The sequence below is a fragment of the Condylostylus longicornis genome, unplaced genomic scaffold (genome assembly GCF_029603195.1).
Source record: "Condylostylus longicornis isolate FDR11 unplaced genomic scaffold, ASM2960319v2 ptg000017l, whole genome shotgun sequence".
NCBI lineage: Eukaryota > Metazoa > Arthropoda > Insecta > Diptera > Dolichopodidae > Condylostylus > Condylostylus longicornis.
This window is the reverse complement of record NW_026577986.1, coordinates 2,365,664-2,380,887: the sequence shown is the minus strand read 5'-3', so window position 1 is coordinate 2,380,887 and position 15,224 is coordinate 2,365,664. Positions and strand designations below refer to the sequence as shown.

Sequence of the window (15,224 nt, the reverse complement as noted above, 5' to 3'; positions counted from 1 at the left end):
TACAATATTATCGCATATACAGTTTTTGGAGCAGATGCACTTATTCATGCATAGGGAAGCATAAATAAACTATTTTTATCGAGTCCAACGATTTGTTCATCTTTCAGTATATGCAACTGGATTTCGACTGAACGAATGAAAATTTATATGTTGGTTAATTTTAGCCTTTTCGCGAATTTATCAAACTAGATTTCACCGATTGGAAGCTAGAATTTAATTACGGGTTGATTTTATATTTTTGATAATTTTTAAGAAAATCTTATATGGTCTTATAGTATAAAACTGGAATTTTATTGATGCGGTATTTAAGTTTTTGCCCATAATGCAAAGCAATTACATTTTCATTAAAATTATGAAATGTAAAATTTTGTAATAAAAGTACCTTACTTATTATATAGAATACACCCGTTAAATAGTCACTATCTAAACACAAAACCTCTAACAGAACTTGAACATTCATTCGCGATGAATAAGTCAAAACAAATTTAATAATTTCCGCTTATAAATTCTACTTTTCAAACTGAAAAGCTGTTATTATTATTATGTAAATACACACAATTTAAAACAAAAATTTATAAATTAAATAAATATAATAAGCATACTTTTAATTTTAATTTGCAATTATAACAAGGTAATAAGGTAATAAAGACAATTCACATAATTTTATTAATCGTAGTTTTCACTCTTATTACAGTTACAAACTGCAAAATGTATTTAATATCAAACACTCATCTGTACTTAATAATGAAAAAGCTATTATAATTAATTTAGAAATTTTTTGTAAATTTTTACAGTTTTACATCCGCCCACTCTGTATAAAATAAATTTGAAATTTATGTTTCTTATAGAAGTTCGACATGGTTGAGCAAATTTTCCGCATCGCATATTCTTTGACAAAATATACAAAATTTTAAAGAATCTAAACAAAAGTATTGAAAAGTTTTACTGTAAAAAAGTTTTTAATGATTAAAATTATTGCATGAAAGTTATATTTTATACATATCTTAAAATAGTAGTTATACTGAATAATGTGCTGAAATCAAATCATGCTTACAATACTAGAATTATCTAACATTTCTGGATCGATTATAATTTTTGCTGTAGTAATTTTTAATAAAATCAGAATTTTATGACGTTAATGTAAGCATTACGTTTTTATTGTTAGAACTTCAAAAGATCTTCCGTCAAATCGATAGAATAAAATTTTTTCCTGTTTTTAAATTCATAACCTCAATTAATAGAGAAATGAATTAGAATCAGAGTTTTTATTATGGCAGCGCTCCTTTAGTTATTCTATTGCAGTGCATGATAAGATCTCTCGCAGTCAGAACAGCAAACGCAAATTCAATCTATTTGAATAAAATCAATTCTAGTGACTATACTGTTATATGAATTTATTAATTTAAATTTTTTAATTTATTAACTTTATTTTCTAAACAATAATGCAGTTTGTTAGACCAGGATTAAATTGAAAATTCAATTAGAATACTTTTACAGCAAAAGTTTAAAATAAATTTTGTGACTAATTTTGTGTTAAGTACGTGATTTCAGTGATGCATAAAAATGTCATGTAAATTACGAGTATATTGATAATTTTGAAATTTTTGTTAAATTTTAACGTTTGTTTTTTTTTTCTCCAAACAAATAAATTCCATTATAACAGAGACAAGCAATTATTTAAGCGCTCTTTATACAAAATTTATAAAACGAAATTAAACCGAATAAAATTCAAATCGAATCTATGAACCTATATCATAAACGTGCTAAATCAATTAAATTAAATTTAAATCAATTTCAAGTTTTCTTTTTTTTTGTTTATTTAAACCGAATTAATATTATTAAATCTGGTTTTCATAATTCAATAACTTATTTTTTTTTTCTGTGGTTTTCACTTTTGTTATTGGTCAGATATTTTTTAATTGCACTTTAATTAAAATGTTCTAAATATAGTGCGATTAATTGATTATGTTAAGATAATAGGCAATATTAATATTTTTAACATAAGTAATATGAAAAAAATATTTTGCAAAAAAATATTTGATAACCTTAACCTTGATTTGAATCTAGGCAAGCAGTTTTTTTTTAAAAACGTGTTTTAAACAATGTTTCACAGTTTTTATTTAGAAAATTTTTGATTGATTGTTGATAGCAATTCAATTGAAAATTGACACAGTTAAATTAAGTTTAACATTGACTGATTAGAAATTAAATGTTATCGCATTTTGAGTATTATCATTTGAATCACGTGATTGAAATGACAGACTGTTTAAAGTATAAAATGTATGTATTTTTGTGATTTCTTCACCAATTTATATTTTGCCCATTATCGACACTTATGTATGTACACCGAGTAGAATATAACTAATACAATATAAGTGAATTCTTCTCTGAATATAATAAGCGATATTTTAAAAATTTTCACAAAAAATGAAGAAAATCCTTAGAAATCCCATGTGCTATTTTATTTTCCATCCCCATTTTATATTGCTACAAAAATATTTTTAAAGAACATTATATTCAAAGTTTATTTGTTAGTAGTGCCATAATTTTTCGTTTTGTGGGCAAAATATAATAAGAAAGTTGAGCTTTTTAAAGCAAGTCTAAGGGCCCAAATATGGAAGGAAAGAAACATATAAGCCTCACAATAAAAATCATTGCCTACACCCCATGAAGCTACTACAAAACTGTCCAGAATTTTTAAAAATTTACGAGTCCAGTCAATTTACGATCCAATGTCTGGAACATAATTGGACTAAAAAAGTTATAGATTTTTCAGTCGAATGAAGAGAAAAAAATTTTAATGATCAGTATAATAAAATTTCGTAAATTTAAAGGAATTACAAAAAAATTTAGGTTGTATAAAACAAAATGTTTCTAAGCGTATACATATATGCTATAATTTGACTCTTCGATTTCGGCATAAACGCTAATTTATGTTTTTCCCATTAATAAAATAAATTAAGTATCCAGAACAAAAAACAAACTCGAAAGGTAAAAGCTATATAATTAATTAATATAAAATAAGAATAAATTTCTTTTATCACCAACAAAATTTAATATAAATTAAAATATTCAATTAGTAAAGGAATATGTTATTTAATCAAGTTAATTTGTTCAGAGGAGTATAGAAATCTTGTACACAGATATAATACTGTACAATATCAAATATGTAGAACTAAATTTCAGGATTCCATATTTACAAGAATATTCAAAATTTCTTTCTTAGAATCTAAAAAAGAAATCGAAATCTCAAAATTAGTAGTATGTTGTCGAACACAGTACACAAAAATATCTAAAATTTTTAATATTAATTAATTTTTCACTTAATATATCATAAAATTCAATTAAGTTGATCGTAAACATTTTCGCATAAATAAAGTGGAATTTTTTTATATGTAAATGTTTGTATGTATATATATAACAATATGAATCAGCTTGAAATAATTTTTGTTGTACTACGTTTCAAAAATTTCAGCTACAAAATGCACATACATTTCTTCATGAAATCAAAAAACAAAAACATATTTCATACTTAATTGATCACATAATTTTTATTACATTTCATAAGTGATTTATTCATTGTAATGATTTTGTTAACAATTTGTAAAAATTTTCGAATTATTTTTTTCTTCATTTTATTTTTGTAAGTGTGAAATATTAAAGAGTAAGACAATGACCTTTTCCAATTGAATAAATTTTATGCATTATGAATTTTTACATTTTATTTGCTTATTTTTATTTTCGAACTTAAGCGTCAATCGCTTTGAATAATTTTTCTTTATTTTTTAAGTTTTATACCTATGTAGATAAATTTCAAACATATGCAAAGATTGGTCCGTGTTAAGGTCTAAACTTCAAACTAAAGGAGTTAGTAAATAAAATTGTAAAATTTGGGGATACCGATAACAATACTCGTCTGCATTTTTCAATCTAATATCCCAAATCCAATATTCCAAAAATTCTTAAATCTGCCATATTACATAGCTAAAGAAGTAATGTAAATATCTAATTTTATTAAAGCTTCCGCAAATAATTTGTTAACTTAAGTATAAGAAATTTTGCTAATTAAGTAAAGTTATTGTTAAGTTACAAATAGAATAAATAAAGTAGGATGAAACCAAAAAAGTGGGGTAATTTAGTAATTTTCCATTAAACAATTGAATTAACTTTAAAAAAACACAATCGTTTACTTAAGTTATTTCATTATATCAAAATTATTTTATGATACAATATTTTGTACAAACTTACATATTATGATATGTCAAATCCAAATTATGATATAAAAAATAAATTATTGCATACTTTTGGGAGAAAAATAAAAACTAAAAAAGTATTACAAAATGGTCAAATTCAACCATTATATGCGACGGTAAAGGAAAATAATATTTGTAGATAGCAAGAAATTTACTGTTTAGCTTTTTACTTTTATAGAAATTTAAAAAAGCTTACAGTTTCTGAAATAAAAGGAGCCAAAAATTTAAATTTTACTAAATTCAAGAGGCGATAACTTTCAGAAGAGAGGGAAAAAACTTGCTTTTAACCAAATAAGTTAATTGTCAATGACAACAACCTGCTGAAAATCCAGGCACCTACAACCGCAAATTTAAAAAACACCAAATAGTTAAGACTTTTTGGAATTGTGATGTTTGATCTATGCTAATACGGAATAATACAAAGTAGTCGCTATTTTTCTGAATTTATGGAATCGCATATTTTTTTTTTGTCATTTTAAAATATAAAAAATCGCTAAATGAAAATGGTATTTTCAGGAATTTGAGTGGACATAATTAAATAGATAAAAAGTTTCTTTTAAAGAAATCGATTTCTCGCATAAATTTACTTGCATAAAAAATTTCAACTGTTTATCTATCTCAAAAATTTTTTAAGCAGATGTACATGAACTATGTACCTCAATTAATTTAATAAGTAATGCAATTTAATTTTTATACTTTGGAAAATCACAAGTTTTTCGAAAATTATCAGTTCATAATTACTTACTCCTAAATCAATGGAAATTTTAATAATATAGTAATAATGAATCATGTATTCCAACAGATCACTTTCATTATTAAAACAAACTTGAAATCTGCATAAGTACAAACACTAGATTCAAATTGTTAAAAGGAAATATATACTTTTTTACAAATCATAGATTTAATGGACCAAGTTTTAGAAAAAAAAAGTTAGTACAGGATAGGTATAGTATTTACTATAACAACGCACTAAAACAGATTTTTTAAATTTTTTTGTCGGTTGCCTAAGAAGCGCCTAACAGAGACATTATTTCATTTATTACATTCTCATTTACATATATACATATATATGTATGTACGAACTGGGTAAATAATAATTTTAAAGATTTGATTAAAAATTATTCCAAATTGAGCAAAAAAATTAACTGCAATCAATTACTCTATATAAAACACGAATTCCATATTAAAAAAAGAAAAATTATACCAAACTCAAAGATAAGTGATTCTAATTTCACAGATGGTTTCATACCAAAAACACGCTTAGTTGATTACTATGCTTACGATATAGATTTCATGGATTTTCAACCATAGTGTTGTTAGAGTTAGAAACAAATTATTTCTTACACAATTTTTATAACATTATAGGCAGATGTAAAAAATATAAATATTGTAATAATGTATCAAATATCATTATAAAAAAATAATTTTATATTTAAATACATACATTAATAATAATTAAATGTATAACAATACAGTTATTGTTAAAATAGTGTTTTTGGCGCCACACTATTATAACAGTTTTCGCATCAAATTTATTAATTTATTTGATCATACTTAATAATATATCAATCAATTAGTTCCGCTTCAAAGTTTTGTTCAGTATGTAGAAAAATATTTCTAAAACTAAAATTGGAATTAAATAGTTTGAAAACCATTTTTTTATTGTTACAAATTTAATATGATACGTCATCATTGACTGACTTTAAAAGAAAGTGTTTCGTGTAAAAGAGATCAATTTTGTTTGATCATCTGACGCCCGAAGACGTTTCCAAATTATTAATACTTATTTAGAAACTACTAAGATGAAATACCTGGAAAGCATATTTGAATACCCTTCTTTATACTTCAAACTCAGCATTGTTCCCTTACTTAGTAGAAAATATTACTCATATAGTATAATTAATTATATTCCAAACATTCGAGAGATCATTCGTGTTAACCATTTATTTACGATTTCATGTAATCATAGTCAAAATTTACATGAAATCATACTTAAATAGAAAATTTGCAATTTAACGAAATTACGTGTACTCGTAATAGTAAACAAGGAAGTTACTGTAAAAAAAATATTTATTTTTACTAAAAGACATTTTGATATTTTTGCTCTGAGAAGTTTTTAATTTCGCTCTCGAAGATTAAATCATATAATATTAATGAACCTTTGTTACATTCATGCTCATTGAAACATCTCAATGAAAATGTTTCAAAAACAGTACGTTTTAGTCGTTATATTAAAATATTTCTTACATATATAATTTTTTTTTCGGCATTAAATTCACAATATGTACAATGTCGTTCCCTTTCTAAAATCTGCAGGAAAAAGTGTATAATAACTAAATGAAATACTATAATCAAAATTAAAATAGAAGCAGTACTTAAGCCATTTGTCAATATAAGGACATTTTTGATATATGTACATTTACATATATTTTTATTAATATTCCATATATTGAGGGGCTTGATTTTATTACTATAATTGAACAATATTAAAGAAATGGTGCTATACGATTTGAATAACAATTTATTTAATTTTGAATTCATTGCATTTATGAAATTTTCTCCGTTTCATAAATAAATGGAACCCAATCCAAATATATTGTTTTGATATATCTTTTATAGTAATGTTATAATATTGTTCTTTTAAAAATATTAAGGTGTAGTCATATCCTTTGAAAATCTATTCTTTATAATAAGTACTTATTTATCAACATTTATTATAATATAAAATCTTCTCTTTTAAATATTCCATAAACTTAAGTGCATAAAACGATTAATATTCTTGATTTGTTTACTTAAAGATATTTAAATTTAATCCTTTTAAGGATAAGTTGTTTATTGTCGTATATAAGGAGGACAATACAAAATTATTATTAATATAATTAAAAACAATACAATGCAAATAAATATCATAAAAATGCAAACAAATGCAATATATGCAAACGATGTAATTGCTGTACTCAAATCAAATAAAAGATACGAGGGAGTGAAGGTATTTTTAAGCAGAATAGTGATTGCTACAAAACCATTACAAAACTTTTATCATCACTTTACACAAATCCAAAAATTTTTCAAGTGGTTGCAACTTCATTTAAAGAAATAAATGTATTTTATATTTATTATACTATTAATATTGTGAATTACCTGATAAAATTGTGAATTATTTGATAAAATAATCAATTGTCACTAATATAAAATTCTTTAATTAACTTTTCTAAAATATTTAAGTCACCTTTTAAAAAAATTGGTATAGAAAGTAAAAAGTAGATTAGAAAAAATTTCTTCAAATTAAGGCGTGACAACAAGAAGCGTTATCACACTCAAATTTATTTTTAAATTCGTGCTATAGTTAAATTTTACCATGTATATACATAATATATGTATGAATATGCGATAAAAATCTTACGCCTTATTTATACATACCTAAAACAAATAAAATTTATACTTAAATCATGTACATATATATATATGCTTATAGATGTTTGTACAAATTGCTCTGACATCCTCCAAATTAAGGTTAAAAATTATGAGATAACGCCAAAAAAAAAAACTTTCTTAAATAAATGTGAAAAAAAAAACTGGGGAGCGAAAAAATTGGCATAATAAACTCATAAAGTATATGACATTTTTGATAAGAAAATATCAAAAATAATTTTTTTTAAAATATAATTAAATTAAAAAAAACACAAAAACAAGCTCATTTATAAATCTGCTTATAAATATTGTGCTTTAGATTGCATTAATAATTATAAAAATTAATTATATTACGTAAGATACAGAAACTTTTTTTTTTTCAAAAAAAATTTTCACTAACAATTGTTTTAAAAATTAAAATTTCAAGCGGTTTGGCACTGTTTGTTATACAAAAACGCGTTATCAAAAATATTAAAGGAGAAATAATGAAATGAAAAAATAAAAAATCTTAAAAAAATTTTTGAATATCTATAAAGAATATTTAATATCTAATTAATCTTTTTGAAAGTTAATAATATAATGAATAAAATTCTTAACGCTCTACACACTGAATTTGAATTGAATCTTGACGTATAGATCTCAGAAAATAAACAAAACAAGAACCTTACCACAGAGAACGGAAATATTGAGGAACTACGTACTCACTAGAATTCATCGAGAGGGTGGGTCTCGAGGGGACGTTTAAGGGGCTTATACCACATCAAGTTGGGGGGCAGAATAGATCTTTTTTATGTTGGTTACGGTGCACTATTGCTCCATCTTTGCAATCTACTATCTATAACTTACAACACTTTGCAAAACTATTCTTGTATGCTTTGTTAGAATATTATATAATATTGTATTTTACATAATTCCAAAAATATGTATATATACTAATATCATTTTTATATATCTATAATTTTAAAATAAAATAATTTCCTAAAGAATAATTTTTCCATATTTACATGTTCACGTGCAATTATTTTTTAATTATTGCGTACATGCTTATAAGGAAAAAAATTTTATCTATTCTTATAATTTAATAAGTTTAATGATCTTCCATTTGAAAAAAATTTTATTACGAAATATAATTGAAATTGCATTCCAATATACTAATGCCGCGAGACCTTAAATGACCCTATTTTTTTTATTGAAGAAAACACATTCAAATAAATTATGTACAAAATATCTATATATATATGTATATCTATATATATATGTATATCTATATATATATGTATATGAATTTAAATTCTAACAATATATTATAATTTTTAAATTTAGTTAAGTAGCACCCTCGTTTAAATATATTTTTATCGCAATTTTCATTATTATTTATTCTAAATCCTGTGTGATCTCAAAATCGTCTCAACACAAAGTTTTATTACAATTTATATACCGCAATAATTCGCACTATATACCGCACTAATAAATTTTACAAATATATTGTAAAATTTGTTGTAAAAATTTATTTCAATTTACATACAGTTTGGATCATAAAACTCTGCAAAGTTTTCCATTTTATTTGGAATTTGTATGTCACAGTTTTTCATAAAATTTTCCCATACATATGAATGTACTCGTATGTACATAATAATAAAATTTAATGGAATATGTACATAAATGAAACCAATTTAAAATATACTTTTATTATATACTCCGCATATATTGTGATTCTATATAGAAATGTACTTAGTATTTTCATTATTATAGGCATAAAAATATTAGTATAGAACAAAACAGTCAAAATAATTTGCAATTTCCTCTATATATTCTGACGTAAAAATATCCGTTGTCATTCCTACTTATTATCGTCACTCTTTATTAAATATTAAATCTACATTCACTTTTATTAAAAAATAGTCATTTTAATAAATTTTTTTATTACTCTATACGTACACATCTACCATATTAATTTATTATAATATTTAGAACGTTTCAATTTAAAAATTTTCCAGTAACTTCCTACATACATTTTTGTTTATGAGAAATAATAAGATTTTAATATATGAAATTTATATTATTAAATGAAAAATAATCATTATTAACTTGTATACTCTCATACAATTTTTAAAGTTTTGATTGAATAACCAATAATTTTTAACATGCGAAAAATTTGCTTACGTAAATGCCTTTTCGAATGCGTACAGTCACAGACATCTTTATTCTCAAGCCTTCGTAATCACAGACATCTTTATTCTCTATACATTATAGGAGTCTATGGAACAGTTCACTTATCTTACTGATGCAATCCGGTAATAAATTCAAATAGTTTATATGCATGTGTGTATATACAAGTGCCTCAACTCGTATCGTATATAGTGTCTAATTTAATTCAAAACAGTTCCGATAAACAATGGCTCAAATTATAATACCATACTAGGATAACATCCAAGCTTGACTTTTATGCAATAATATTATGTATTCACAATTTTTACACTAACAACACTTTTATAATAAACGCAAAAATGGCTATTTAATTTCAAATAAACTGAAATGTATATTATGTCAATATGCATATAATACAAAATATATTTACATAAATAGGATTTATATAAACACAATATTGTATATACAATTGCGCTAGTGAATTTATTAAACTTAAAAAATAAACAATAAAATTTCAATTAAGTTAAGCATAGTTTGCTCCCATATTGTTTTAGATTCCATTCAATCAATTCTAATCAAATCAATTTAAAAATTAAACAAACAATAATGTTATAAAAAAAAACTATAGAAAAATCAAAAAAAAAATAAGAAAAGAATAACTACACATAAAATTAAAAAGTGTATTTTAAATAGCGGTAACTTAGCGCACACATATTATTTAATACACTTCAATATATTTACATATGTATTCACGGATGTATGTATATATGGAATTATTTACATACATTAGTAATATACACATAATAAAATAAATAAAGAAATAAATATCACTAGTGATAACAATATAATGAAAGTGAAATTGATTTGATTTGACTTTATGGATCAAAATATTAATATGGGCGAAGAGAATAAAATTATTTATTTAATTTATTTATTTACATGCTTGTACAATGCATTATGTATGAATGGCTACACAAAAAATATTATTCTTTAAATAAATAAACACACATAAAATGAGGATCCCCTTGTGAACACCAATGGGTTAAAAACACTATAAAATTATCAATGTCAAATTAATCAAAATAATGAACATAATTATCTGCAAATTCATTATCAAAGCCATAAAATATTGTGAAAAATCTATATTTTAATATGTACGAGTATGTATGATCATAAAAGTTAAAATTAATAATCGCGCTACTTAAACAGAAATACTTGTGTACACGTATGAATAAAAAATTTATCAGCAATTTTCCTAATAATAAAATTTTTAATATAAATACTAATGTAAAATTTGTTGTACTTGTTAAATAAGTTAAAAATACTTTCCATAACCCAAAACCTCACTAGGCTAACCAAATTTTTACCAATTAGAGTTTAATATTTTAAAGAGTTGTTTTCACAAGAATCCTATTTAATTTAGATGTAATCACAGCATTAGTTCAAATATGTGCAACGCCACTCTTTAAAATAATTTGGTCATATTTCGAGAATTGCAAACCGTATTAAGTTTATGAAATAACAAAGCCATTATTCCATTAAAATTTGGTTGCGATTATATAAGTTCTTAAAATAGCTGCCATACAAATTCACAATATGAACGCAAATCAAGTACAAAAAAGTTAAGTATTAAAACCATTCTGAAAAATGTTAAAATTGAATTTTTGTGTTAAGATATCAAATTACTTGTAAAAAACATTCATACAGGTATCACAAAGTTGATATGGTCCACCCTATTTGTTCTCATTGTACCCGTATGAACGTATGTTCGGAGGGTATACTAAATTTGCCTTACCGTTTGTAACGCTAAGAAATAACGGTCTTAGATATAGACTCCAAATGTATGTTTCCGATCAGCGTCAAATTTTGAGTTGATTTAGCTTTGTCTGTCCGTCCGTCTCTCCCAGCGATAACACAAAACTAATTGAGCTAAGTTCACCAAATTTTCACAAATGATTTATTTTAGTAAGTGGCAGAACCCTGTTTAAATTGGACATGATCGGGGTACCGGGTCAGGTAGCTGCAACACAGCTTCAAAATTTATTTAGCTATATCTGAGAAACTATAAAAGCTGTGGTATTGAAATTTCACATAAACGAATATATTAGTAGAGCCAATGCGTACGAAGCGTTGTACAACTTCAAAAGTCATTTGGCTATGTCTCAGAAAAGTGCTGAAATTTTGCATAAATTAATATGGTAACACGGCAACTTAAAGTCATAGTCTGTCCCATAGTCAGTTATGGCATATTTATTCGCGCATAGGATAACAAATTCGTACGGGTGTCACAGAGTTGACAAGGTCAACTCTATTTTTTCTCATTTTTATTTAAAATTACTTACACCTGTTAAAAAAGAACATACGCACATATACGAGTAATATAATGTTATATCAAAATTTTTGGATAATTTGAGAAAAATTTCAAAAATATAAAAAAATTTTTGCTTTTACATGGAAAAATTACGTGCAGAATAACAAACAGAAAATTACTGCAATAACAACATATGCAAAAAAAAAATTAAAATTTTATTAAAATTATTATACCTATTACTTTATTGAATAATTATACCCTTAATAACCATTCTATTTATTGATTTATGTATTTTCAGGACCAGAAAAATGGCCAAAACTTTTTCCGCAAGCATCTGGACATCGTCAATCACCCGTAAATATTCAAACCTCAGTAACAAAAAGAGGCAGTGAATTACATGGAAAACTACTGTCATGGAAATATGTACCTGAGAATACCAAAAGTTTAGTTAACCCAGGTAATTATAAATTAAACACCATAATAGATATAACCATAAAAATATAACTTTAGTGAATTTAGGAAACGATGTCATAATATTCATCGTTGAAATTTTTATTGTTTTCAAAGTTAAAAACAAAACATAAAATTCCACTGAATTATTTCAAATTGTTTTGGTACATAAAATTTAATATATGTGTGTATGTACTGTAAATTATTAGTCTTAACCTGCTTAAGAAATTTTTTATTACATAAACAATATCAAAACATTATTTAAATTTCATAGGTTCAACTACACGTGTACGTTTTTATTTGATGGAAATTTTAATGGTAAAAATTTTGAATTTCTTTACACAACCGCGGCTTCAAAGATCGTGCTAAACTCTTGGTATAAAGCATTTGTTCGAGTATTTATTAATGATAAACTGGAGTATTTTGGGGTGAATAAACCGCTGCTCCTCTTTCTCGCGAAATTTTAAATTACTTCAATTTAGACATACTATTGAGTTGCTTAAAAGCAAAACTATTGCAAGCAATAAACTGAAATATAATTTCTTACTAAAATATTTAAAAAATATTCATTTTATTACATATTTATATAAATATTCTTTTATAGGTTATTGTTGGCGTGTTGATGTTAATGGAACTGATTCTGAATTAACTGGTGGAATATTAGGTGACAATATTTATAAATTAGAACAATTTCATTGTCATTGGGGTTGTTCCGATGGACGAGGTTCAGAACATACAGTTGATGGTAAATCATATTCAGGTGAATTACATTTGGTACACTGGAATACAACAAAATATTCAACATTTGGTGAAGCAGCAAATCATCCAGATGGTTTAGCTGTATTGGGGGTATTTTTAAAAGTAAATGATTATTTTAATCTTAACTTTTCTTAATTCATTTTAATTGCATACATATTATGTATTTTAGGTTGGAAAACATCATGATGAATTAGAAAAAGTTACAAAACTTTTACAATTTGTCCAACATAAAGGTGATCGTATAACATTACCAGAATCATGTGATCCTGGTAAATTATTACCAGATATTCATACATATTGGACATATGAAGGATCATTAACAACACCACCATGCTCAGAATCAGTTATTTGGATTGTATTTAAAACACCAGTTGAAGTATCACATGATCAATTGGATGCAATGAGAAATTTAAATTGTTATGATGTTAAAGAAGAATGTCCATGTGATAATTTAAATGGAAAAGTTATCAACAATTATCGTCCACCATTACCACTTGGCAATAGAGAATTAAGAGATTTTGGAGAACGTTAAATTTTTTTTTTATAATTACAAAATACTTATATGAAAATGATTATAATTTCATGTAAATTCTGGATATTCCTATTACATAATACAAAAACAAATAATATAATTTTATAAACATTTTAATTTTTTGCTCATAGATATTCGTATTAAAAATAACCAAAAATAAAAATAAATATGGGAAATAAGCTGATGAACACATTAACCTTATTTCGTTCTTTTGCTGCAACAAAGGCATAGCTCGTTTTCTGAGTTATTTATACTGAAAATTTCTGTTTTGTCACTATTACTTCAACTTGAAATTTGTCGCTAACAATAAAATATAAAATATTGCTATAGCAAGGCCAAAACTTTCTCAAATGGGCAAATTTTGAGTAAAGTCAATGTTGCAGCAACAGGGCAGATATGTACATTTTTTTCATTCTTAATTTAAAGCCAAAATATTGTTATTAATTTAAAATTAAAATAAATTTTAAAATATTTTTTAATCACATTACCAATTTACATTAATTTTACTTTTTTTATTATATTTTTTTTAAATTTTTGGAATATCTAATATTTTTATATTTTCAAAATTTACAACAAATTCGCTTTGATACAAAAGATTTTTTTAAAGAAAATTGAATTAAATTAGATAAGCAAAACATTAGGATCATCCTAAATATTTTTTTGAATATGATGGCTAGACAAAATTTTGGGCATAACATTAAAATGCAAAATAAAAATCTACATGTGAAAAAGTAGAAATGAAATATATCTACTTGTTGAAATTATTTTTATATATAAAATTGTGTAATAAAGCCAGTTTCATTAATTTAATAATGAAAATTTTAAATTAAAACCAACTTATGTAACTATTTATGAACACCAACGTAAATTAATGAACTAACCAGTTGCTTTTGTAATATTGTAAATTTATGTGTATTGTACTCATAGCTCTAAACTAAATCATTTAGATTTTGTTATTGATATAGAATCAAGGAAAGAATACTATATAATTATACAGAACCGTATGGTGCCTCTAGAAAATAACGTAATTTGAAATTTTACTTTTTTAATTTTTAAAATAAATTTTATATAATAAATATTGTTATATTATACAGATAATTTATTAATACTAGAATATATTATTATATTTGTAGATTTGTGAAGCGAATAAATTTATATGTATATATATATCTGTTAAAAAATAACGTTGCGATTATGTTAATTAATATGTTTTATGTTTGAAATAATAATAAAGTTGAAGTGAACAATAAGTTGTTTTTATTAAATCCCATATTTGTCCTGGATCCTAGTGTACTAACTACCTTTACTTTTAAACTTTAAAAAAAGTATTTTTTTTATTAACATTAATAGTTCATTATTG

General features: G+C 24.1%; 1 protein-coding gene across 1 annotated transcript in view; it reads left to right on the top strand.

Moving 5' to 3' along the window:
• LOC129606054 (carbonic anhydrase 2) overlaps window positions 1-14,496 on the top strand; it is a 39,488-nt gene extending 24,992 nt beyond the window's left edge. Inside the window, exons 3-5 of the mRNA XM_055516115.1 lie at window positions 12,422-12,580; window positions 13,178-13,434; window positions 13,502-14,496. Coding sequence (XP_055372090.1) covers window positions 12,422-12,580; window positions 13,178-13,434; window positions 13,502-13,864 — 779 coding nt within the window. The 3' untranslated portion in view covers window positions 13,865-14,496. The remainder of the gene's footprint in view (window positions 1-12,421; window positions 12,581-13,177; window positions 13,435-13,501) is intronic.
• Window positions 14,497-15,224: the final 728 nt, after the last annotated feature.